The 26,179-nt window shown below is 42.6% G+C and overlaps 1 protein-coding gene across 2 annotated transcripts in view; it reads right to left on the bottom strand.

Moving 5' to 3' along the window:
• GRK5 (G protein-coupled receptor kinase 5) overlaps window positions 1-26,179 on the bottom strand; it is a 165,200-nt gene that overhangs the window by 39,829 nt on the left and 99,192 nt on the right. For both annotated transcript variants that reach the window (XM_082765183.1, XM_082765184.1), the window contains exons 3-4: window positions 21,361-21,473; window positions 12,391-12,468 (exon numbers count right to left, since the gene is read on the bottom strand). In XM_082765183.1, the coding sequence (XP_082621309.1) occupies window positions 12,391-12,468; window positions 21,361-21,473 (191 nt within the window). The remainder of the gene's footprint in view (window positions 1-12,390; window positions 12,469-21,360; window positions 21,474-26,179) is intronic.

Raw genomic sequence — 26,179 nt, forward strand, 5'->3', positions numbered from 1 at the left:
CAGGTGTCTGGGTGTAACCAACTCCAATTATTTCCAGTAACTGCATGGAGCCCAGAGCAGATCCTTAGGAACAAGAATCTGCTTTGTGAAAGAACAGTCCTGCTTCAAAGACACTTGTCTCAATCACCACGGTCTCCTACAAAAAGAAATAGATTGCAGAACCCTGAGCTTTGGCTAACTGGATCACAAAAAGGGATAGCAATGACTTTGGTCAGACTGACGTTGCAACAAACAGAACAGATCTTTACTACAGAGGGATAATGGCAATACTTTATCCTTACACAGCGCTTTTCTTCCAAGAACCTTAAAACATTAAAACTCTGTTGCACGATTAAGTCCTCACGAGGCAATAGGTGGCAATCTCACAGTACTTTAAGGAACAGTGAGCGGAGGAGCAGGGTGGTTAAGAATTGTGTTTTGCAGAAGTGTTGGTCTGTGACCAAAATCAAAGAAGTCTCACTGAGATAAGTGGAAGCTAGAGATGCTCAGATTCCCCAAATCAGTCAATCTGTAGCTTGCAATTACTGAAAAAAGAAATAGAAACCTAGAAATACAGGTTTGCATTTTCTACCAACTCTTGCCAGTGGATGTGAGTCATCATAGTATCTTAAAACACGACTGTTCATCACTGCCAAAATGATATGGACCAGGAAGATACCACACTTAGAGTGAATAGACTTCGTACTAACTTTGTGGTTATAAATACAACTGCTCTCCCGGCAAGTTTCAGACATGCAGCCATGATATCGAAATGATATGAATTATTTTAAAAGTCACTTGCATAAAACAAACAATGTGCAGCATATGTTACATCTCAGGTTATGAAAACATTCCACAACAAACAAGCTTAAAACAATTAAAAATGTTTCAGTCAATGGACAAAAGTTCAAGCTGTAACTTCTCTTGATCTGTCTCCAAGCACTTCTGTCTTAATGATATGTGTACTGTCAGCAGTTGACAGCAATTTTCCACATATAATCTCTTTGCAAATCTCTACACGGATTTGCTACCAGTGGAGACCTCAAAACTATGGAAGGATCAGGCTGAAACGAACTTTGTTGTGAGGTGGTGCATGGCGTGATGAGTTCATACACAAAAGCCTGGAAATACTGCCTTCACCCAGGTGTCTGAGGAAGGCTCACCTAGCAGGGCAAGTAGTTTCCAGGACAGGTAGTGACTATCAGGGGTGACTGCCCTCAGTCCTTTGAGGCTATCACTTATAAGGAGCCATAAGGAGGACTGTAACTAAAGCGGCTACTAAAAAAAAGGAGACTGGGTAGATGTACATAAGTCATCCTGGCAGCTACCAGAGGCGTCTCCTCCTGCATTGGGCTGGGGCAGGCCAGCAGCACCCGAGGTTCAGCCTGAGCTTGGAAAGCAGCGGCCACGCAGCTGGTGAAAGACAGAGGGGAAACGTGAAGGGACTGATGGTGAAAAACACAGGGGAAGGCAAAGAAGGGGAGATAGAGCAGAGTCTTGGCAGTAGTTTGATTTTGGGAAGTCCAGGTTAGGCACGTTTCGACCTGGTGAGGGAAAGGTTGCAGTACGATCACAGCACACACAGTCTCCTGACTCTTTTTGGTGTTATGCCCAAAAATATTGGAACATTCTTTTTTTCTTGCCCTGTGTCTGATCTTGTCTGCTCATATTTAGCAGTATTTGTAGTAAGCAGCCAATTTTACATCAGGAGCAGCTGCAACATTTTAAGTAATCAAGTTTTGCATTTTCTTTTCCTTTTTTTTTCCTACCACAAAGTCATCTGGGTCTGTATGAGGCAAACCAGTAAAGCACAAGGCTTCATAATTCCAGGATATTTTCTTTGAGATGACAGATGAAGGAATTGGCAGTGAGGTTGATGGGGAGTATGGAGAGCAGCTGTATTATTAGTAGCTATTTATCTATTAATAATGTGTACAGACATTATACCTGAGAAAGGGGGGCCCATAGTGCCAGGCACAGCTTACAGAGCTCCCAGTGCAAACCAATCACACTAGCCCTGGCAGTGGGAACACACGAAATACCTCACCCAGGATTATAAAAGTGGGTCTTTGGCCCACTCTTCTAAGAAGCAGCCTGGTGCTGTGTCTCTGAGACAAATGGGAGCCCCAGTGCTGGGGGCGGGATGACTTGCTGGTAGCTAAATGAACCGAATCAGCAGTGCCTATCAACTCCGGGGTTTGTTTTGTAGCTGCAAACCGATCTGGAGCCGTGATGAATCTGTTTTCCCTCATATTCTACTGAGCTATCAAAACATTTGTTGACACAGAAACATACAATGGCTGAAGACAATAGAGCCCTCAGCAAACAGCTGAACATGTTCTTCTGCCTGGAGGGTCTGTGTTAATCCATCACAAAATGCTAACAACCTCAGTTTATGAACTTATTTACTGAAGCAGACATACGCTAGCTCCAGGCAGACTTGCTTGCTCCAGACTCACTGGGGTGCCTCTTGGGCCTCAGCAAACCCAGGGGTAAGAACAGGAGAAGTTTCCTCTCTGGGACCTTTCCTCAGCACCTTTCCTCTTTGATGCTGGGGTACAAGTTGCAGGTTTGAACCATGGAGAACTTAGAAGCCACTGTGGTGTCCTTTCTGACAAGTGCTAGAAACGTATACAAAGCATTTTTCATGGCTCTCCTTTTACTCACAGACAGGTTCTGCTATCTAGCAATACCTCCTTGTTCCCATGGTCAGGAGAACTTTCTGTAGCTGCTATCATTGAAAACAAACTACTCCTTTCTAGAAACCATATTTCTGCTCCTGATGGTGGCAAACAAGTAACTGCTATGCAAATACTATGAGTCAAAATGTTCCCCAAATACAGATCTTCAATCCAAAGAGTGGTTTCATTGGAATGTTAAATTATTTGATTTGGAGAATCTGGGGCATAACCACAACATTCATTTCAGAGCAACAAAGGAAGGGAAAAGATTGCCTAGATCAAGAAGGAGAAATTTCCTCCTGGCTCCTATAGGTGACCAGAGGAAATCTTAAACACTCAATGCCTCACAGAAAGTAATTTTGAAATAACAGAATTTCTCATGGGACAAAATGTAGTTGTCTCATCAGCTTCTTTTGCAAGTCCTGCAATCGGCTTCAGGCTTTATACTCTTCAATTAAACACAAAGACTCACCGCAATCCCAACCAGCTATGGGGTTTTTGGTACAGCTTACGTTAAGAACATAAACTGGTCACCACAGAAGCTCTGCTTTGAACTTCAATTAGTGCAAAACTGGGCCTCACAAGAAGTGCTTAGCAAGATATTTTTTAGTATCTTTAAACCCTAGTCCTTCTCCACCCACACTGTTTTAAACACTTTGGAAACCTGCTTATAGAGGTATCTTTACCCCTAAATAACTATTCTTTCTTTGTATATACACAAAACTTTATTGTTTTAGGGGTGCTCATAAACTAAATAGCTGAAATTGTTTTATATAAACTTGTTTTTAAGTGAGGGAAGGGAATGTATGTTTGAATTTTTGTTGCCTTTTTCCCCTTTTAAAAGAATTTTACAAACAGATTAAGGTATGAAAACAGATGAACTAACCAGTGCCAGTAGCTGTCAGTAGGGTGAGGGGGCTAGCTTGGGAAACAGAGTAGAAAAGAAGACTAATACTAACCAAAATTAGGCTACTCACACAGTCCTTGGAAGTGTCATTAGTTCAGAAGGTAACATCTTTTTTTAGCAACCCAGCTGAACCGTTGCCCTAGTGCATTACTACAAGCAGGCAGACATTTGATCAAGCATTTTTGGAAGCAAATAGTACTCTCAACATTAGTGGCGAAAAAGGACAGGTCAATTTTGAAAGCTTCTGTTAGCAGGTTTCTTCTCTGGTCATGTGTGCTTAATACGTTTGGATAGCATCCAATGTCCAGCCTCTTATCAGAGCCTTTCTACCTTTTAACGTCCTCCCTTACTGATGGATAGCCTAAACATTAGCAAGCAACCTTATGTTGCAACAGTCTTAGTTTGGCTTCCTCTGGTAAACCAAATGTCATTTGTTCCATTAAAAAAATCCCTCTATCTATAAACACACATTTACAACCTCAACATTATTGAATGGCTTTCTTGCAGGAAAACAAACAGATCCCTGCTTGAATTCACTTTTCTGAAATATAAGCCTGCAAACATGACTAACCCTTCCCTTGCAAGCCATCCTCACACTGAAGTCCATGATCTATTTGCTCTGGATGAAGGTAACTCATGCATAAAGACCTAAGCCAGGCTGCACTTAAGTCAGTGGCTGTCGTGCTCTATCAGTTGCAGTGGGGATTTTGCAGAATTTGCCTTCACCTTTTTAGGCCAAAATCCTGGGGAAACACCTGAAAGAAGAGATGAAAATTCAGCAGAGAGTTTGGGAAGGCCTTGAAAAGGATTAAGAAGAGAATTAAATAAACATCACATCTGTCAGGAAAGAGTGGACTACTCGCAGAAAGACTGGAAACACCCAGGAAAGCAAACATAATCTATCTTGCACAGCTAAAAACAGGGCATTCCCTAATCACCTGTGTCACACAATCCATTAACAATCATATGGTAATTGCCTTCAGCAAAGAATTGAGAGGGAAGACATTTATTGTAGGAGATGACAAACTGTTTGCAGTGGCATTTTCCACTCTTCCTCTGCTTTGATTGTGGGACAAACAGCATCTGTGCTAGGATAATAAATTTGCTATATGCTTGATTTTTGACTCAGGTCAGACTCTAGCTTGATTAAATAAAACAACTTACAAGCTGAGGCTTGGCATGCAGGTTAAGTGAGTTTTGTAAGTGTAGTTGCATTACTGAAGAAAAAAAAAAAAAAAGAATAGAAAGAAAAGTGCCACATTTCCATTACTTAAACATTTGGGTTACTTCTAAAATACATTCATAGTCAACAGATTTATTTATTTATTTATTTATTTTAAATCATTCTGTTTTTCCAGAATCCTAATTCTCTACTCTTAGGGAACCATATGAGGAATAGGTTATGTTTAACTTCCATTTTCATCACGTGTCTCTTTATCCTCTTTTTTGTAGAGGTCAAGTGCACAGTTGCCTACTACTGCTTGAGCTTAGCACAATAAATCAAATAAATGTCTCAAAAAGACATTTGTTGACCCCTTCTACTTTTAGCTTCAGAAACCCAAAGCTGAAACAACCAAGAAAATTGCTGCAAGTTGCAATGGGTGCACTGAACTGCTGTGGAGGACTAACAAAGCACTCCTGTACTGTTGAGAAACTGTCCACAGAAATTTGCGTGGATATGCCATGCAATGTTATTTAATGTGTTCTGCATTACACTTAGAGTGCCATTCACCTCACTGCACTTTAATCATCTAAAAAATGAGACCCTCAAAGTCACTCTGGGCTCCTCATCTCTCCTGTCTAAATGCCTGCCCGTGTTTGGACCAGCCAAGTTTACACTGCATGTGTTGGGAATGCAAGAAACCAGACTCACCAAAGGTCTATTTTATTGTCATTTTGCGCAAATGCACAAAAGTTACCTCCTGCAGATTGCTTGGATGTCTTACAAGGCAGTGTTTCAGACAGCTGGAAAAGGCTGATTCCTTTTTCCCATGTGGACACATGTTTCAGATAGAAGAGGCTGTATCTGAGAAGCTGAATGAACCTTAAAGGCTTAGAATGAACTTATCTGGCCATTCGATGAGCCACATGAACTAAGTATAAGTGATGAGGGGTATGCAGATGGGATAAGGAAAAGATAACCCCTTGAAAAAGTCAGGAGGAAACTAATGAGCATATTCATTAGCCAAGGGCAGACAAGTACATCCTTTCAGTGCTCAGATAATCCTGAGCAGGCTGCTCTTTATTTGCAGAGTGTCCTCAGCCTTTTCAGATGCCCTGGCTAGTCTCCGAGAGGAGTCATAGCAGCCTGGGGGGCCTGCCCTCCCTCAGCAGACAGATGTAAGCCAGGTTTACATGTGTGGTTGACATGAATTAGCTGAAGCAAGTTTCCATTTTCCAAAGGGTCAAGTCAGAGTACTTCCAGCAAACACAGAGCAGCTAGAAGGCTTTTGCCCACTGACCAAAGATTTTCCTGACCACAAATGACAAACAGTTAAGAAGCGTCTTCTCCACATGAGAGTTGTGAACTCGGGAGTGTAACCTCTCCAAAATGACAGGGAAGGAAAAGCAGACCTTCAACTAATAACACTGCTTAGGATAAAACCAGTGTGGTTAATGACCCCAGACCAAGCCTTCAACCAGCCTGAGCAAGTGCATTGCAAACGCAGCCCTCCTTAAATATACAGGACAAGGCTCTGAGGACTGCTCAAGAACCTATTCTGGGGAAGTGTCGCCAGGATAGAGCAGACTCCGTGTTGTTTCCATGAGGCTGTTGTGCAGTTTGGCACCATCGCAAGAGACAGAAATGCTCAGTAAGTGTTTAGTTAACTAACATTTGTATTATAAACAGTGGGTAAAGGATGAGGAAATAGGACTTGAAGAAACCGTGAGAAAATGTCTTTTAGTCTGAGACCACAGCAAAGGAACTCCTAATCAAGGCAACACTGTGATTTTTTGGATTCCTCTGACACACCATATTACAGCCTGGCTGCAGTGACAGAAGAATGCTTATTAAAATAAATTCTGATTAGAAAGCATTAATTTGAGTAACAAGGCTGCTGTTCTGCTGCTCAGATATTTTCCCAGAATTGAACTTTGGAAAGATGAGCTGAGAGGGGTACTTTCCTGGACTAAGACATAGTGATCAGCAGAGATATCGATTGCGCTGTCTCCGTAACAACAACAAGAATTATCTATTGATTTCTCTGGAGACTGGATTATGTATTGATTATGCTAGCTGCAAAGCAAAGGCCTAAGTAATGCTATCATCTGTGGCTAAAATGGTGCCTGTAGAGTAGTGAAGTCAATAGAATGGGGAGATGAGAAATCCATTGAGTCACAAGGTAAAGTCCCAGGGCAATTAATTAAATGGCAAAACTCTCCATGGCTCAAGTAAGGCCAAGATTTCTACTTAAGTATTTAGCATCCTGAAAGGTCTTCTAATAGGAACCCAGTGGAAGCAGTGAATAACATTTTAAGCGAGTAAATAATTCTGGCCCACTCCAAGTCCAAGTAACACATTGTATACAGACAGGCACTTCATTCTTTTCCTACTTCAGCTGGGTCTTTAGAGAAATGCATAGAGTTTAGAAAAAATTGAAAACTAGCTCTGAAGATAGTGCTTGGACCAAGCCTTAAGGGACCATTCACAGTAGCCAGTGAAAAGTGATATTGTGTTGACCTTTTATCGCCAAGATAATAAGCTTACAGGGGACAGAGATGACTTGTTGGATATAAGTGATATAAGCTGAATTTGCACGAGAAACGTAACAATGTAGAAGAGTCCCAGAAGGCTTTCTTTTCAAAACACAAAGCCTCTCTGTCACATGAAATTCTGCAGATTGCTTTACAGAAGCTTAATGTTGTGTTGTGTTTTTTTCCCCCTTTTTTTTTTTTTTATTTTTCTTTCAGAGTTTCACTTACAGTGACATTCAGGTTTTATTTGGCCACTCCAATAACTAATTATAACATCTTCCCTAGAAGGCATTTAGTAAAACTAAACAGTTAGAGGAAGAGGTCTCAGCACTTGAATCTGATTCCTGGTACGGTGTGACCTGCCCTTCCACAAATGGGATTCAGCCAGAACCATTAAGAAGTGATGCATGAAACTTTCCTTATGGGAGATGGAAGCCTTTAGTGATCAGAGAAGATGACTCACTCAGAAACATAAGTGCCGAAGTTTGCATTTATTTTCATGATGAAAATAGGAAGGGGAAAAGAAATGTCAAGGAGAGAGCAACGGGAGGAAAAGCTCCTTGGCATCAAGATTAAAGCTACGGTGTGCAAAAAGAAAACAACTCTCTGGCAATGTACTGAGTTGAGAAAGAGTGTTTGTGAGCAGGAGCCTGGACTTAGCAGCATTACGTTGTCCAGTAGAAGGGCTCATAAATAATTTTAATTTCATCTCACCCATATTACATATATATTATCTTCTCCAGAAAGAGCTGACGTAAGAGAAGAGCACTTTTTAACCAGTAGACAAGTGGAATGCCAGGCACTGCTGATCAGCTAGTTTCCCTTTCATAGGACTTTTCCCACCCTTCCTTATCCTATAATTGTTCATAAAAACAAAGACATATTTTCATTTAGCAAAATACCCATTGCTCTGCTTAGACTGGAGTAAGGAGGTTGTTGCTGCATCCACCTAACCTTTTGCAGAAAAGAAAGACGTTGAAAATGTGGTCTTTATACTGTGCATTTCCTGGAGGAAAGGAGACGGAACAGGATTTCAGATAAGAAAACTAATGCTGTTGCTGTTCTTCACATTCTGTGAAGCATATTAATGGGCATAACAATACACATTAGACATCTTATTCAGGAACATTTTTAGTACCCAGCTGAGTCCACGTATAAACTATAATGGCATATGGAGACTGTGTTAATAGCCATTTTGAATCAATTTAGTTTTATACAGTGTCTCTCAAGGTATCTCAAGGTGCATGCTTTACGGAAAAAGAAAACAATGTATTAGTGATTTAGTAGAGTAAGGCATGGTGGCTTTCAGGCAGGAAGGCAAAATTACTGCACACAGATGTATAACTCTAATTTAAGAGCAGTACAAAGGTAAGCATATCTCTTTGCTCTTGCAGGACCAGAAGAAGCCAGGTAATGAAGGCAGGCTGGGTTCAGTTAAACTCAACAGTTCCACGAAGCAATGAGGGCTTTTCTATTTACGGACAGAACTGGAACCTAAATCTGAAACATTCCCACTCAACTGTTGAGATTAGGAAAAGTCAGGAAAGAAATATTTGTGACCAATTCATTTTAGCAGTTTTACCATCATATTTCACAACCTCAGAAATTTTAGACTTCCTGTGGGTTGGACTTTTGCCCTACAGGCTTATTAAGTCAAGAAGGCAGCTTTAAGTGCCTTTTTCATGGAAACTGTTAAAGCCTCCTTTGAAGAAGCAAGGCTGCAGTCAAGAAATCTTGATGTTGCCAGTGTGGCAACTATTGTGTTGCTCCTGCAAAGCAAAGACAGCCTGCGGGTGCGTTTCCCTTCAGATCACAGCACTGAGATGGCACATGCCTCGTTGGGCACAAGACTGTTCCTGTTGACAGATGAGGCCCTCTCACCAGTACTCATCCCCACATAGCCTTGAAAGTGGCCTAATGAAAGTGGGACCTGCTTGGAGAAGTAACCTAAGACTTCTTCAGAGCATGTGTCAAGGGTGGGTTTCTCTTCTGTGGGTTTTCTGTCTCCTGTTCACCATTCAGGCAAAGCTGCTCAGGAAGTCATAGAAAAGCTTCTGTCTTGGCATCATTAGCGTGATGATCACATGTAGGCCTTACATTTCCTTCCCATCAATTAGTGCAGAATGGCCTGTTGGATATGGATGTTTCAATGTACTTCTGACAAGAGAGAGGGAATATTGATGTCTTCCTGCTGCCCAGGATGCCCAGGATGTTAAAGCAGTGCAGAGCCTGAGTCATGATTATATGAAAAAGTGCCTCCCCGCTCAGCCATCTCGATAAGCACTGGGCTTGTTTAGCTGCTTCAGGACTGATGCCAAATGCTCTCACTAGAGCTGTCCATGTGGGCACTCCCTGCTCCCACACACCTGGCTTTCCTCACTGCAGCACTGTGTAGTAACACCTCACTGACAGCGACTGCACGAGCCACGTGAGGTTGTAAGTGCTGGTGTGATGTCTACTCCTCTGGGAAAATGTTTTCTTTCTCTTTCTGCTGTACAAGTAGTATATGTTTTATTAAATAAAGCACATGTTCCTATGCAAATGACTGCATTCTGGAATGATGATACACTGACACATTGTATGTTAAATATGTATGACATTTTAAAAACTAAGTAGGAACTAAAAATCATTTATAAATATTAAAGAGCTTGAAGTCTACTTTTTGTTTTGATTTTGCTTCTGATCCTGCACCCTGGGAAAAATACTTCTCACATTATAAGACTGAATTGTCTGTCCAAGAACTAAACCTATCATTTTATTCTATCAGTCAAGCTGTATGTCACACTGTTTTTATATCAAGACAATGAGGTTCTTTGAAGCACAGACACACACCTACTTAAAAGAAATATTCCTCTGAAAGCAGAAGGCTTTGGAATCAGCGGCTCTTTGTATCTTTCAAGGGACTGATAGCTAAATGAGGAAATGTGGCATCTAATGAAAAGATGATTTCATTGCTGGCCAAGATGATACTTTGCAAGGACATTTGGACCCAGATTCAGCCCTCTTGACTGCAAAGACATCTAAACTGTCTTTGAATCACTCACCTCTAATGGCTGAGAGGACCTCTGTCCTTTGGAAGTTCTTACTTCTCTTTCTAGGCTAGAAAGAAGAGTAAGGATCTGAACTCCTAATCTGAGTACCTTTGTTAGGTAACTAGAATGAAATGGCAAAATCCAGACCTTGCTCTAGAAATTTACACATTAGTTGTGGGGGAGACATATTAGAAAAACTAATAGTCAACCCATTGCAATGGCACAGTCAACCTTGCCTCTAGAAAGTGTTTTCCATTACACACAGAATGGTTTAAACATTCCTCTGAGAAGAAGCAGAAGTTTCCCGTTAAGAAAGAAAAAAAAAAAAAAAAAAAGCAACACTGAAATTAGAGCATAATCACCAGGGAGCCAGTTTTAGATTACAACAGAAGGAGCATAACTTTGTGTTCCCTTCTGCCCTAAGACTTTAAGGTAATTTGCAAACACCACAGAAGTTTCAGAACAGACTGCACCCATTTTAAGTACTGAGAAATCAGGCATGCAGGTCAAACATGAAGTGTAGAGCATGGCAGAAAATGGAAATGCCAGCTCTGGAGTCCCATTAATTTCCTTTCCTGCAACACCACCATTTTTTCTTAATGAAGAAGCAACTGGTCTCAGCTTGGTCCTCGCTGCACAGTCCTTGACCTCACTAAACTACTCCATGTGATTCTGCTGCATTATGGGGCTTCTGGGAAATGGACAGGGATGGCAGGAGCACAACGGGACAGCACTGAAGGGTTTTGGCATCTGGAAACCTGCACCAAGACCAGCTGCAGTTAGCTGAAGCTAAACAGCGTTATCCTGTCACTTCAGTATCCCTGATACCAGCAAAATGCCTTTCTCCATTTCCTGACGATGACTAGAGCAGTGGGAAACATTTTCCCTCTGTATTTGTTCCTCTTTCCTCTGAAATTTTAAGACAAACGGTCACCTCAGTGGATGAAAACCAGTAGAACTTCATGTCCCTAATGAATGGGCAGCAGGAACTCACGCTGGCAGTGCTAAATGGCTGCATATGAAACTAGCCAGGCACAGTAAATGAAACCAGATCCCAAAATGCAGCCTGAGATAACTGAAAGTATGCACTGAAATTTATTGTAGGAAAATGACTGGAAAAAAAGAGTGGTCTGCTCTACCCCTGCACCTCCAAAACATATTGTACCATTTAAATGCTTTAGAAAGACATCTGCCAAAAATGCAATTTATTTTCCTGAAGGTCAAATGTATTTCACTTGTAAAAAAAGTTGAAGCAGTGATTGTACATCTTGGTTACTCTTATTAAAGCAACTTAGAAAAAATCCTAGGATTGTTCTTGTGTTTGAAGTTGGATGTTTATTGCTTACTGGCAGTGACTTTAGTGCAAAGGTTAAATGTGGCCAGCAAATGATTGAACCCCAAAAGGGTAAGTCTCAGTGCAGCCTGTCCAAAATTCCTGCAGAGAATCCGTAGTTCTGGTCGGAGTGCCACCCTGTGGACAAAGCTGTGACCACGAGCTCCTTTCCTTCTGACAACCCGAAGATGCCACAGTCAGGAACTGCCAGGGGTGGAAACAAGAACTGGCAATATCACCTCTCAGCTCCAAAACCCATCACACAATTTCAATCTTGCATGCTCGTGGTTACCCTGGGGCAACTGGTAGGGGAAGGAATGGTATTACTGTACCAAGGTGTTTTTTATCAAAGACCATCTCTGCTGGTGTCTTCTACACAGCTGTATATGAAACATCTCTGCTTTTGAACCAGATAGGAAATAACTGGGGCAGCTGTTGATAACAGCTGTGAAGGTGTCTTCCCATACAGCACAGATGTAGAGCTTCACACGTAATGAAGAGACCAGAGAAGCCCCCTGCTCATCCTCAGAAGAATTAAGCTCCTAGTAAACTCAAGTGCATCCTTAAAAACCAATTTGTGGATTGAAATACATTTTTTTTCCTCTCTGAGTGTTTGTATAAGACTTGCAGGTTTATACACTGGAGATTGCCACCATAAATTTTAGGACTCTAAAATTATATTACAAAGCTAATAACAACCTTGTTTAGCAAAGGTGTGCCTTGCAGCATTCCTTCCGTAACACCACTTTGGCTGCCCCTTACCTCTGGGGTGAGGTATTTCATCATGATTTCCTTTCCTTTCTCTCCCAGCTTTTCATCTGGAGCAATTTCATACTCTGCCTGGAACAGATATAAAGAAATTGTCAATATTTGCACTCATATTTCAGCAGTATAACTTCATTTTGGATATGGCCTTAACTGAACACTCTGTCTAAAGAATCTGGAGAATAAATACCATTTTCTGATGGAAGTAAAACCCATACACGCAATCCATTTAAAACTTTTCCACTATATTTTGAACAAACCCTACTGATATGTTTTTTGAGAGGATGTATCTTAATTAACACCACACAATTTAATTCCTTTATATTTTATAGCCTTGCCAAGACAGTGATCAGAAAACACCCAGTAACTAGAGACATCAACTTTTTTTTTTTTTTTTAAAAAAAAGGGAAGCTGTATATAAAAGGTAAAATTATTTCTCACAGTGCTAGAGAAGGTGATTTTTTGTTAATTCTTGCCACTGTGGTATTTCAAGCACCAAGTGAATTCCTTCAGTAGATTGCCTTTTTTTTGAACAATGGGTCTTTTCTACTAATTTACATCTTCCCTTGGTCTAACACTCCTTCTGCAAAGCAGAAAGATTTCTCCATCACTTTTCATGATCCTGGACTCAGTCTCTCCAGAAGGCAGACTTGAGAGCTGCTTTCTTAAGCAGATTTCTCAGGATGCAAATAAAGCAAAGTATTATTTGTGTACCACTAAGACATGAATCACTGTAGTTAAAGTTTTGTAATCATGGAAGGCATTTGAAGAAAAAACATGCTGCGTGAAGTCCCAGTTACTAAATGATAACGATAAATTCTTAGAGACATTCCGACTTGGCACTGCCCAGGGTACAAAGCTTTAGCCTTAGGATCAAAAGATTTTCCAGGAAAAAAAAGTCAGCCTAGCAGTTTTCATGACTGCTCGTATTAGAAAAAGGTTCCTAGAAAATCCTGCCAAACCAATTAAGTAACCTGGTCCAATACAAGCTGTTTGAGATGATAAATGAGGAGGAAGTTAAAAAAAAAAAAAAAAAAAAAAAAAAAGGTAAATCAGACTGAACTGGCAAACACCTGGAAGAACAAATTTCAGAACTATTGCCCGCTCAAAGACATATGCACTGCTGTGACTTTGATACAATAAATCTGAAGGAAGGCTGTAATGGATACCCTCGCCAAGCAGACCCAGGAATGACATGAAAACCACAATGTAGTAATAATACTATTACCCGTCTATCTGGCCAGTGCTGATTTAGCTATTGTAGCTTAAGTCTAAAGCTATGTATTTATACATATACTTAGCAGGTTGCTTGAACAGTCTAGAATTACGATCTGACTTGGTTTGGGAAATGACAGTGACCGCAAAAAATAGAAGTAAAAAAATATATATATGTATTGCTGATGAAAAATGTACTGAAAGCTAAAATCCACAAGAGCAGCACTTCTCTTTTAGTGGCCATTTTGGGGATGAACCGATTATGTTCTCATAAAACTTATTACAAGGGTTTAAAAAAACATCTTTCATCCAATTTCCTGTCCTTTTAGATGGTATCTGAATATGGGTCATTTTAGCTCTTAAAGCACAGATGCTCTCAACTGTTTATGGGATCTTAACAGAAATTTTCTCCATGAGTCGTTGCTAGGGCATAAAGCAATGGCAAGGGTAACAGAAAGAACAATTTTTTTTTGAAAGGTCAGAGTTGCATCTGATTTTGGCCTTTACAGATTATAGTTGGGTTCATACACAGACTAGGAGTTTTTCATCTAAAAGATAACTGAAATAACAGATTTTAAGAGAAAATGATTGTATTTAAGCATAGCTTTCTGTGCAGAAGACTGCCAAAAAAGAAGAACTCCTTAGTATTGCCTTGTCATAGAAGCATCTAGGAGATCTACTGAGTCCTCGACTCAAAGTTACTTACAAATTACCCAATAATGACCACTTTTCTCTCCTTCAGTTGTTTTGAGACTCTGAATATTCTGCCATACTATTCTGAAAAGGCTGAAAGAAGTTGGGCTACCAGATTTCTTAATGGATCTGTGCCCATTACCTAATGCTGATCAGAGAGGCTACATCAGTTTGAGTCTTGCAGGATGGAGATTTGAAATGCCAAATATGCATGTATGTATGGTGAGTGCTAGGCAAGTATCAGTGCCTTCATAACAAGTATCACTGCTCCATAACAGTGGTGTCCACGTACCAATATGGGTCAAAGTGCTTCAGAAATCTTCTTGCCCTGCTGAAGATATTATTTGGCAATGCAAACCTTTGACAACAGCAGTCACCAGGGGTTTTATGTCAGGACTGAAAGTCTAATGCTTTGTCCTACACTGGACAAAAGCAAATTTTCCATAAACTGTAAAACAGTAAGCAAATCAGGACAGATCTGAAGAAGACAGAATTTTAGCAGTAATTGGATCAGTGTTTCAAAATGCACTTCCTGATGGAATTCAACATATGCAGAGCTAAAAGCACACACACACATACGCACAGTGTCTAACTCTATCTCAAAATAGTTGGGAAGGAATAAAACGAAAGTTCAATTATACTTTTGACATTCCCAGAAGATGCTACAGGATGGTGGTAAAGGTAGGAAGTGACAGACAAGTAAAGGTGTGAAAAGGAACTCTAAACTCTAACTGTGAACAGTGTTGATTTCACTGTAGCTCAAATTCTAGAAGCCAGTTTCATTTTGTTTCTAAGTTTGTTATTATTTCTCCCTTCAGTGCCACTTTCGAGTTATTCGGCTCCAGTTATTGGTGTGCTTTCAGCCATGGACTGCTACTGCAGGAAGAATTACACGCAGGGAGACAGAGCGGCTTCCCCATGTTCCCTCTGTGCATGCCTGGGAAGCGTACCAAAGTACTTGACTCTCAATCTTGTGCTTAAATCACAAATACATCCCCTTCTTCCACAATACTCAAAAGCGCGGCTACAGTTTGAAAATCCCTAATTGCTAGAAATAACATTGTTAGCTAAAATCCACGTGGAGCAAAATATTTTCCATTATTCCTTTGATGAATCCAGGCATGTGTTTCAAGGCTCCCGCTCTGAAGTCTAATAGCTTCTCCATGCCCTAGTTAGGTCAGACAGGGCCCTATTCATAGCTCATAAAGGAGAGGAGGATTTACGATCACCCTGACTGCATGGGACGAGCTGCAGGGAAGGCTCCTACAGCGGCCAGGCACGGCTCCTTCAGTCCAAGTGGCGAGAGGATGTGGGCTGGCCGCCATTTGTTGCTAACTTGTCTTTTGGCTCCTGCTATGGAGGTAGTCGTTATTTAGGTGGCTCCTGCTTCCCTAGAAGCAACCCTGGCTAAATAGACACTTGGGCATGCAAAGAGCCTCTCCCTCTGAAACAGCCACCCTTGGGACAAGCCACACGAGCTGGGATGGGAAAATATGCTTCCTCCAGGAAAAGGAGCAAAATCCATCTGGTGGCCTTCTTTGGGATGGGGCCATGAGCTCATGAATGGCCAAGACAGGGCTGGGGAGTGACTGCAACTAACAGACAACATTGCCAGAGCACTGAGCAAAAAAGAGCACTTTGGATGGAAGTCTGCTCTGTTGGCTGAGGCACAGAGTCCACTGGAGGTTCACAAGAGCAACCTTAATTCCACCACATCATTTTATCCAGTCGTTGACTTTCATCTAAACCTTCTTTGAGCTCCTGAAACTGTATGGCTTAAAACTCTGTGAAAAATGAAAAACAGAGCCTAAGGGATCACTCTGGATCCAGGTGGACTCTCGCCCACAGCAGGTAGCTGCTGGTTACCTGGTTCAGTAAGGCACAGCCACAGGATTCAGCCCCTTGTACCTAACAGGAGATGGACTTGGGAATGGATGCTTCCACCAGAGCAGTTTCAGGCTTCTCAGTGGGAGTCAGGAGCAGGGGAGCCAGCTCCTGAGCACCTGCAGGATGTTGCTGGTGTTTTGGCCCCAATTTCATACCCTCACTTTCTCAGCATCCTCCTCTGTTATAATCAGCTTCTCTCTGCTGCAGTGCCTGCTGTCTCCTCCCTTGGACTCCGATTTCTGCCCTGTTATTGCTCCTGTGCTCAAACAACCCTCCTTGCACTTGCCTCCGCTGAGATTTAAAATCTGTGACTGAAAATTGGAAGGCAAAAACCAAACAGCTGGGATTCATAATAACTCACATTTCTAAATGAAAAGTTAACTTGAAACCACATTTTTCATGTTTAAGTGCAGGGCAAAAAAGAGCCCTTTTGACTGTTTAAAAACACATTTTGAGTTAATGAGTTTGTTGATATCAACAAACTGGCATTTCTGATGGAAAAAGCCTTGAACAGCTTTAAGGCACACATACACAGATGGTTTATATACCATGCAAGGGACTTAACCAAACGAAACCTCCCTAACAGGGAGACACGTTTTTTACAAATGGCACTAAATGGATGCTTTTTCATCCTTTTACCCCAGATAAGGGTAATGTCTAGTGAAGCATTCAGCTGAAAATTCCACCCGAGGTGATGGTGCCCCTCACCCCCGGCCCCAGATAACATCAGCAGAGCCAACGTGGAGAGGCACCAGGGCTATTTTCCTCCATCTCATACACTTCAATGCAAAAAATGGCAATGTCCAGGTTAGAGAGAAAATAACTTCATGTTTCATTCTCCTTGACCAGAATTAACCATGTTCTGCTGCCAGCTCCCTCCAGTTAGGCTAAATCTAGTCCACAATAACCTGTTAAAAACCATCCCCTGAGAATGAAAATTATACATTCAGAAATGATGAGTGCGTGTAAACAAAACAGGAAAGGGAATCAATGGGATTGCAGTGAGGTCTTCATTACAAGGGCACACCAAAGTCGAAGGAGAAGAGAGGAGAGGGAAATGTGGGGAGCTGGCCCCCCTTTTGAGGAGGGGACACAAGGAGGGGGGTCCCTGCTGAAGTGCCACCTCTTGTGCTGCTGGACAGTCTGGCTGGGCAGAAAACATTGTTAATAGGTGACCTGCTCCCTGAACTGCCTCTTAGCAGGGGAAATAAATCCCCCAGCACTTTATTGTAATGTCTGTCCTTCGACAGCTACCATGCTCCGTGACGTTGCTGAAGTATTTGTAAGCACAGCAAAGTGTGCTCTGGGGCTGTGTGTGAATTCTTTGTTAAGGGCTTATGGGGAGCTGATTTAATCATAAAACAGCTCCGTTTAATGATAATAGATGATGTTTGCACAGTTCGTTCATCCGAATGGCTACATAAGAGTTTGGTGAACTACTCATGGGCGATCTCCGTGTTTATGTGCTCAGAGATAAGCATGCAGTGTGTATAATCACACACGTACTCAGAAGCACAAGTTGTAACCATTGGTACTTACCAGATATTTTATCTAGTGAAGTCATGAAACTGTTTGCACGATACCCACAAGAGATGGCTCTCTGTCCTTATAATATTAGTGTGGCCTAGCAGAGGGGGTCACCACTGCCCAGTTTCCCAGATGGACGGCCATGCTGACGGCCACTCACTGACCCCACAGCTCCACCAGCACCCCACTGCAAGGCCCTGGGGATCTTCCTTTTTATCGTGTTTATCATTTAATGTGGGGACCTACAGCTTACAAACCACATATTGCTGTAGCCCATTTTACTACAGACTGTGATTTCCTGAGCATTGTTCTCAGAAGACAGGCAGAAACCTCATGTCTCTGGGCACTTTCATCTCAGTTACTGGCTGAAATTGGCCAAGGTAGTCACAAGGTTTAGAAGGAACTAGCGGATGCACACCTACACACATGCAGAATGCAATGATACAAATTCTTTTTTCTTCAGAAAGCCAGCCTAACAACTGCTTAACAGTACAGACAAAAAAAAAAAAAAAAAAAACTACCACCAGATGCTGCTAAAATTAGATTTGCAGGAGACTACATCAGACCAGGTTTCTTATTCCACCTAACAGCTGAAATAAATGTCCAGCAGAAAGGAGATTTTTTTGCTTTATGCACTCTGGTCTGCAAGGTCTGGCTGATTTTACCAGCCTTTGGAAGCAAGGGGGTGAGAGAGTTCTTGCAAAACTTGGTCAAACATAAGTATGGAAATGGAAATCGTTGGTAGGTTGTTGGGTGCCTGACTCAGCTTCTGGTTTCCTCCCAAGAGTCCCAGTTGCTGCTTTCTTTGCAGGCAATTGAGTTCACTCGTTAGAAAAAACTAGTGAAAATGAGGAGGGATCAATTACTGGCTTCTGCATGACTTACAGCATGACCTGGTAAAGTCACCTAGTTGTGCTCTTGGCTTCACCTTCCTTTTGTAAAAGAGAGGTAGGCTAGCTTCTCAGTGCACAGAAAGCTCTCTGACCCTCTGGTGAGCAGCTAAATATTTACCTCTATTATTATTATTATTTTTTAATTTGATACAACAAAGAAAAGCTAAGTTTTGCATCTTATGTTAGAAAAATAATTAAGCCAAAAGAAAGCAGAAGATTTGGCTTTTTCTGCTCGGAGCTTATTACAGCAGGTGGTCTCCAAGAGGTTTCACATTCCTGGTGGTCTCAGAGTAGGGCTGTAAAGTCAAACTTTTGGTCTTGTTACAGGACTTTTTTGCCTAACATAGGATTTGGCCTGAGTCCCACTACTCACTCAACACAGTGTCACCCTGCTGGGTGAATTTCAGTAGCGATCATCCAATTTAATGGCTATGGGCTGTGTTGCTAGACCTTAACATTGGGTAATACAGGGATTTTCACAGGCTGGGAACAAACTTGCACAGAATTTGAAATCAACAGACAAAGGAGGCTGCTGTCAATTAGCTTTTAAATACAGCAAATATTCAGACCTCCACACAGCTCAACATTTTGTTCATGAAATCGATGGTTCATTAGGGCAGGCACCTCTCTAGGAGATGATGGTTGGATGCAAGATAAACATGGGCAGGGTACCCAAAACGTCCTCCTGCCCACCTGCCTTGAGCACAACCTCATGAAGACTCTGTCAGGTGTGGTCCTTTCATGACCCTCGATGGCTAAGTCTTCCCACTGGAGAAAATCACAACCAGCACAAGGAATATAAGGTGGAAGCTGTGACCACCCAAAACCTCTCACAGAAACCTCTCCATAGACATGCTAATTGAAGGGTTGCCTTTTTTAGCCTGAAGAAATATGAGGCTAAATGCTTCAGCTTGTCATTTAAAGCTAAACACTACACTTTCTGCTGACGTGTGGAAATCCCTAACAAGCTGATGTTGGGTATATCCCCAGAGAAGGACTATCAGTTCACATCATGAAATGAATGAATCCATGAATTCTCTAATGGCCTCTCATATCTAAGAGTCAAAGTGCTGCAATTTAGCAATGGGTGTGCCACATGCACTTGGGAAAATGAAGTCCTCCTTTGGTTTACCTGTGAAGTTGATTGTGTACTTTCTTTGATCGCTCAGTGCCAGGTAATTCTACACTCTGTTAAGCAGAAGGTGGAGTGTTTTTAACCTTCTGCAGAAGCATGTTGCTCTGGCACTTGTAACTCCGGTAGAATGGAGACCTAATGTCGACTGCAAGTAACACTTTAAGCCAAATGTCATCCTGCTTCAGCACTGCTGTAAGCCACGTAAAGAAAATGCCAATTTTACAACACATTGCTATGATTCAGCAGCCTGAGTGTGAAATCAAATTGCAAAAGGAGTCTAATAAAAATGTATAGAAAAAGCATTAGAATGTTTTAAATTATGTTAATCAAGTCAAAAAGTTTACAGAAGTTCAAAGACGATTTTATAAGTTGTGATGGTACCGAAAATGCCAACTGAAATTGATTTTAAAGAACTTTATCCAATGCTTTCTGCGATGCAGATTTGTTGTAGGTGCTGTGGTACTAATACACGCTGTAAGTGATGACATGTCCTCTTCCAAACTCTTACCTTTACAACTTTAGTGTAACCTCCACATCTGCCTATACTTCAGAATAGCCAACCACAGCACAAAGAAAAAAAAAAAAAAAAACTCTGTTCCCATTGGTATGCATTGCTTTGCTTTTGACTTAGTGCCACCTAGAGAGCGAAGTCCCCTGGCCATGCACACTCAGTGATGACAACTGGCAGCTCATCTGCCAGCCTGGTGGGGTGTAGCCTTTTGGCTCCTCACCGCCCTACCCTGCAGGAGGCTCCCAGCAAGCAAGCCAGTGAGGACTTTGGGACTGTGAGCAGCTTCTCCTGCTGGCACTACACATGGCCAAATGCTGTGAGGTTGGGAATGAGTATCAGGTCCTTCCAGGGGCTGTGGGGGCTGATTGGTGGCTGGTTTAGCTGGGAGCTCTCTAGAGAGGGAAATGGAGCTGGGCTTCAATAGCAGGTTTGGCAGGAGTTTCTTGGTGACCTCAATAAAGTCACTTCTATAGCTCATGCCTCTATTGGAAAAAAAAAAAAAAAAAAAAAAAAAAAAAAAAAAAACAAGATAAGATCAGGATGCCCTTTATAAATCACCTTGAAATCTACTGATGAAGAGGCTTGGTAAGAGTGAGATATTATTATCACACTCCTCATCCCCTCTTGTCAATCCATTCATCATCTTTCCTTTCCTCCCAGTGCCTCCCAGCACTGCAGACATCCCGATACCAAAAGACGTCACTCGCTGCCACCCAGCTGCTCGTGCCTGGGCCTGACACAGGCTCTGCCAGCCCAGAGCTGGGCTCCTCCCTTTGCGGTGGCTCGTGTCCCCTGAGACTGGTGCCAAGCCTGCGTGCAGCGCTGCCCCTCCACCTCCAGCAGCTTGCTCAGGTGCGTCAGACATAAAACCCCATCCCGTGGCAGTATGACTTCTGGAGGTCAGAGCTGCGTGCCCATCGAGCATGGAGCTCCAGAACAGCACCAAGCTGATCACACAGGTCAGTCCACCAGAGTCGGGGCAGGCAGTGACTGCTGTGCCTTCAGAGCAGGACATCACTCCTCCTGCCCTGCCAGCGCTGCTCCTCAGCTCGCTGCCGAGGCACAGAGCCACAAAGCACCGCGAAATATCACAAGAAGGGACTTACCACCGAGTCGAGGAACCTAATGCAGCACTCGAGCTCGGGTCGAGTTTCACAGAACTGCCGAAAGAGAAGCCTTCCGATCGGCTGCTTTTCGCATATGCTGCAGTAATCTCTCTCTAGAGGCAATAAAGAGAAGAGAAGCATGAAAATGAGAAGAGCTTTGCCTTTGGGGTTGCTTAGGAGTTTAAAACATTGAAAGTGAGTGCAGAAGGATGACCCAGATTAGAAATGACTTCTTCCCACCACGTTTCAGGTATCCAAATGCAAATATAATTAATAGCTTAAGTCTCGAACAAGACAGGCCAATTTTACAGAACTGATGTAGGTAAAAGCCCCACAAAAGCCATTCAGCTATTATGAAAGAATAACTTCACATTTTTCCATGGGGGAATTGCATGTACTCTGCAAAGGTACCACTCAGACGGGCAGTGTTTGCGGGAATTTGAGGAGCAAATTACAAGTCCCTGAAATGTGAATCATACACTGACGAGCAGAAGTTGTAATTCGTGGTGACTTTCCTGGTTCCTTCCCAAATACGCACTAAAGTGACCCTAATTTCTGGAAATGTAGAATCCACTCTATACTAATTACTTGTTGCAAAACACATATTTTCAAAGGTTTCAAAATTTCTATTTACTTGCAGAGCACCAACCTAAGGATGGAGTACATGGCATCTAGCTGGCTCCAGCTTCGCACAACACTCCTCTACAGAAGAGTATTTCCCCATAACAGTCATGTTTACAAGTCTTTCTCTGTGTGGGGTCTTTTCTGCACCCAGAACCATCCTGCTGTTAAAGCAGGTCCTTTACCAACTGCAGGTACTATATGCAGGAATACATGGGAGAAGGGCCGGCCTCATTAACTGCTATCACACCAGTACAAACGGAGAGGGCTTTTTTGTCGAGAGCAGCAGATCCCCCAGCCTGTTTGGAGCAGCAGCACTCGCTGGAGACACGTTATTCCTTTAGAAGCACACACATGTCAAACAACATACTGTGTTTCCTTAAGCGTTCCTCTCACCACCCTCCTCGCTGCCATATGGCAGTTGCTGTTATTATGGAAACAACCAGCTTCTAAACACATAATATAACACTGCAAACAGACATACTAAACCCACACAAGTTTTCAGTGCCTTGGGTACTTCTCTCAGGCCCGCAGTGTCTTTTATTCCCCCTCTGCTTTGTCCCACCACCCTTCCCTTCCACCCCAGGACACATCCTGTAGGCACCCGGCTGTCCCGGCGGCACCCAGCTGAGGGTCTTCTCCTCACAGCTGGTACCCTGAGGACCGTGCTCGGCCTTGCCAGAACATCCCTCTTGATAAGACACATGGCACGTTGGCCTTGCTCCCCTGTGACTGGATGGCAGTCAGGCTCCACACAGCAGTACGATGGCAGAAGCACCCCAGGCCCAGACCTTGCCAGAGCAACGCCCTGCTTGTGTGTGGCTGTGGCTATACCTCAGGATTTTGCCTCCAAGGCACTTGCAGGGAGGCACGGGATGGGGCTGGATGGTTTTTAATTCAGCTTCCCCCTGCTTGGGTTTTCTGAAGTGGTCTGGGACAATATACCGGCACTGTTTTGTGACTGCTCCTGCCAGCCCAGGTTGGATCACAACTTCATTCTCTCTATCCAGAAGACTGCAACATTTTGGCAGCCTCTAGCAAATAAAACTGCGCCTAGATCACTGCATAAATCTTAACTTGACCTCTAGCCTAACTATCAGCAACTAGCCCGTGACCCTGGTTTGTTTGCATGACACAGACGGGCAGGGTCAGGAAGCAAGCCAGCCCGATGTGATGCTGAGCAGCCCTGGGGGGTCCTTGCAAGCACTGCAAGTTCACACTGCTTGACCTAGGAGCTCTCCTGCTGAGAAGATGACAAAACACACAGACATGTACAGCACTAAGGTAGGCAAAGGAGGTAGGGAAGTGCCTGGGTGCATCAAAACATCAGCTCACGGTGCCCCAGAGCATGCAGAGCTGGAGCTCAGGTGAGCTGCCCTGGGAGCTCTGGAGATGCAGCTCCCTCTGCCTGAGGCTGTTTCCTGCTGTCGTGATGAGCTAACTCTTCTGAAGGCATGAATAAAACACACAACCCAAATATCTGTAGCACACAGCCTGACCGTTCTCAGGACCTGATCCCTCTAGAAGCCCAAACCCACAGCAACCTTCCTCAATATTAAACAGGCCATGCAAAAAATGCGACCGTCTGAGTCACAGATTTGTGACAGAATAGAAGATAAAGGAACAAACACATGATTAATCAGCCAGTTTGTTCTGCACTTTCTCTTGTACCATGTTTCTTGATGCCCGGTGTCAATGATAGTACAAAATGGGCAGTTTTTCAAAGGTGATATAACATGGTGACACCCACTGCAGGACACTTTCCTAACAGAAGGGCTAGTGATAACAGCTGAACAAGCATGCAAATTGTACGTTGAATGGCTGTACTTTGTAACACACCAGGAAAAGAAAACAAGAAGCTGAATGCTATTACATGTGTGGATAATCTAAACACAAAGCTGATACGAGCACAGACATACTTCTACAGTATATAACTTGGCCAGCACATGGGAACGGTGACCCGTTTGTAATGAGGAAAAAGGAAATACCAGAAATAATCTCCAAAAACACAAGAGCCAGAGCAGTTCCCTTGAGCCATCCACTCCTTGGTAATGTTCATTTAAGTGCTGGATATACTGATACAGACAATAAATACATGATGCAACTGTTTTCATTCCTTGTAGGTGACATGGAGTATTTTCTTAGGCCCTGGTTTTGCATTGACCTCACCAAGTCAGCTACAGGGTCCTGCGCTCACTCATTCTCGGGATGTGCGGGCCCTGGAGTGGACTGAGGAACAAAACCACCTCCCTCAGCTCATGCAGAAAACCGAGTGGATAGCTTTATAAAGGCAAGGAATGAAGCAAAGCAGAGGTGTTTTAGCACGACGCTGCTCCCCGGAGGCCTGGCTGAGGCACCCAGTGCTGCAGAGAGAAGCTGCGGGCGCAGGGAGGAGACGAGGAGGGATGCAGGTAGCACAGCCGGCCGATCCCTCGGGCTGGGGTTAAGCGCCGTGTCGTGCTCGGTCTGCCTGCCAGCAAAAATATCCCTCCAGTTTCAAAAGTTTAAAAAATAGAAAGAATGATTTCCTGAGGAAATGGAAATGTTAAACACTTGGAAGTGAAACCATATGCTTATGATGATGAAGTGTAACGAAAACAGTCCTGAGAGCAATATCTTTGGTAGTCGGACCCTCCTGCTTCAGCAGAATCCTGTTTAACACCTGCAAAGTCACCCAAAACGGGGGTGAAAAGCTGGGTGGATTGAACGTCTACAACAACAGTCACATCTCACCGATGCTGAACCCTTTATATAGAAAATATAACTGGTAAATAATGTGGGCATGCAAATGAACTATTTTTCTTCCTGTCAGAGTAACTACACAGATTATATAGATTAAGATGTTTATGAAAAGGTTTTATATAAAATACCATCATAAACATTCTGAAGAGAAACAATATTTATTATAAATTCTATTGACTCATTTTTCCTTTACTTTGTAGCTCATATATTAAAATACTTTAAAGAGCAGTCAGCACACAGAACACACCTAAATACAAATACCTGTACACAAATAATATCACCAGCATTCAAAGTCTATGGCCAAATTTGTTCCCCATCAGATATTTTTTTATTCTGAAAAATACCTAAACACACATCTAGAAAGAACAGTACTGTTAGTAAAATTTCATACTGGTCAAAACATCATTAATAAAATAAAAAAGCAAAATGATGTACGAAAACAAGCAGCTGCTGATAAAATCTCTGACTTTCAAGTAAAAGGGGAAAAAACCCTAATATTTTAATTAGAGAAAAACCTCCCTGCACCTTGTGAAAATATTTTGTCTTAATTGGCTCAAAATATCACTTTCAGCAATTTCAGTGATAAACAATGGTCTGCAGAGAGAGCAGGTCCCTCCTCCTGTTTCACATTTGCCATAAACCTGTGGGTTTTCATAGGCTTAGTGGTGAGCCTGGAAACTGGGTGACGACCCTTGGCTAAAAAAACAGTCTTTTCTGATATTGCTTCCCGCAGTGCAAACTGCAGGTGTCTAAGCGAGAAACCTTCCCTCAGACTGCTCTGGGAAGCCGTACTTCTGTTTCTGGACTGAAGCCCTCTTTTTGAAGGGCTGCTGATCCAACACCTGTGATCAGCTGGTGGGGCTTCCTCCTGTGAAATGCCTGTGGGGCGTGACGAGCTTAGTTTAAATCTCACTTATGAAGTGTACAAAGGCCAGGAACACCTTTTCAGCTTGTTTGTCCTTGCTGGTGTGGTTACTGATTGCACTTATGAACTATCTGTTAAGCAGCATTTCATTTCTTTTAAAAATACTGGAGTCCCAGGAGAAGGTATTTCAAAGAAATGCACGGAGAATCACCAAGAAGATATGCACCATGCAAATTTGTTCTTGGCCTCTGGATCTCCTCTCTGCTTGGCATCAAATCAGCCTGGATTAAGCCTGAGTAAGATCCAAATGCAATGTAATTCTGCTGCCTAAAAATAAAAAACAAACAAAAACCCCTCCCAAGCACCTAGAAACCCAAAAGTGGGTGCAGTGAGAATTAATTGGTCTTTTTCCTGCTAATGCTTGAGTTTCAAAAGGATCCAGGAAAAGAACTGAGCTCATCTTCCCTTTCCATTTCTTTCTGTTTGTTTTCTTTAAGGTGAATCAAAGTGATAATCTTTCAAGTAGATGTTCCAAGTATAATATTCATCTGCTGTCTCCAGTCTGCTTTAGTCCAAAACAACAAAGAAAAC

Source organism: Aythya marila, assembly GCF_965140915.1.
Source record: "Aythya marila genome assembly, chromosome: 7".
NCBI lineage: Eukaryota > Metazoa > Chordata > Aves > Anseriformes > Anatidae > Aythya > Aythya marila.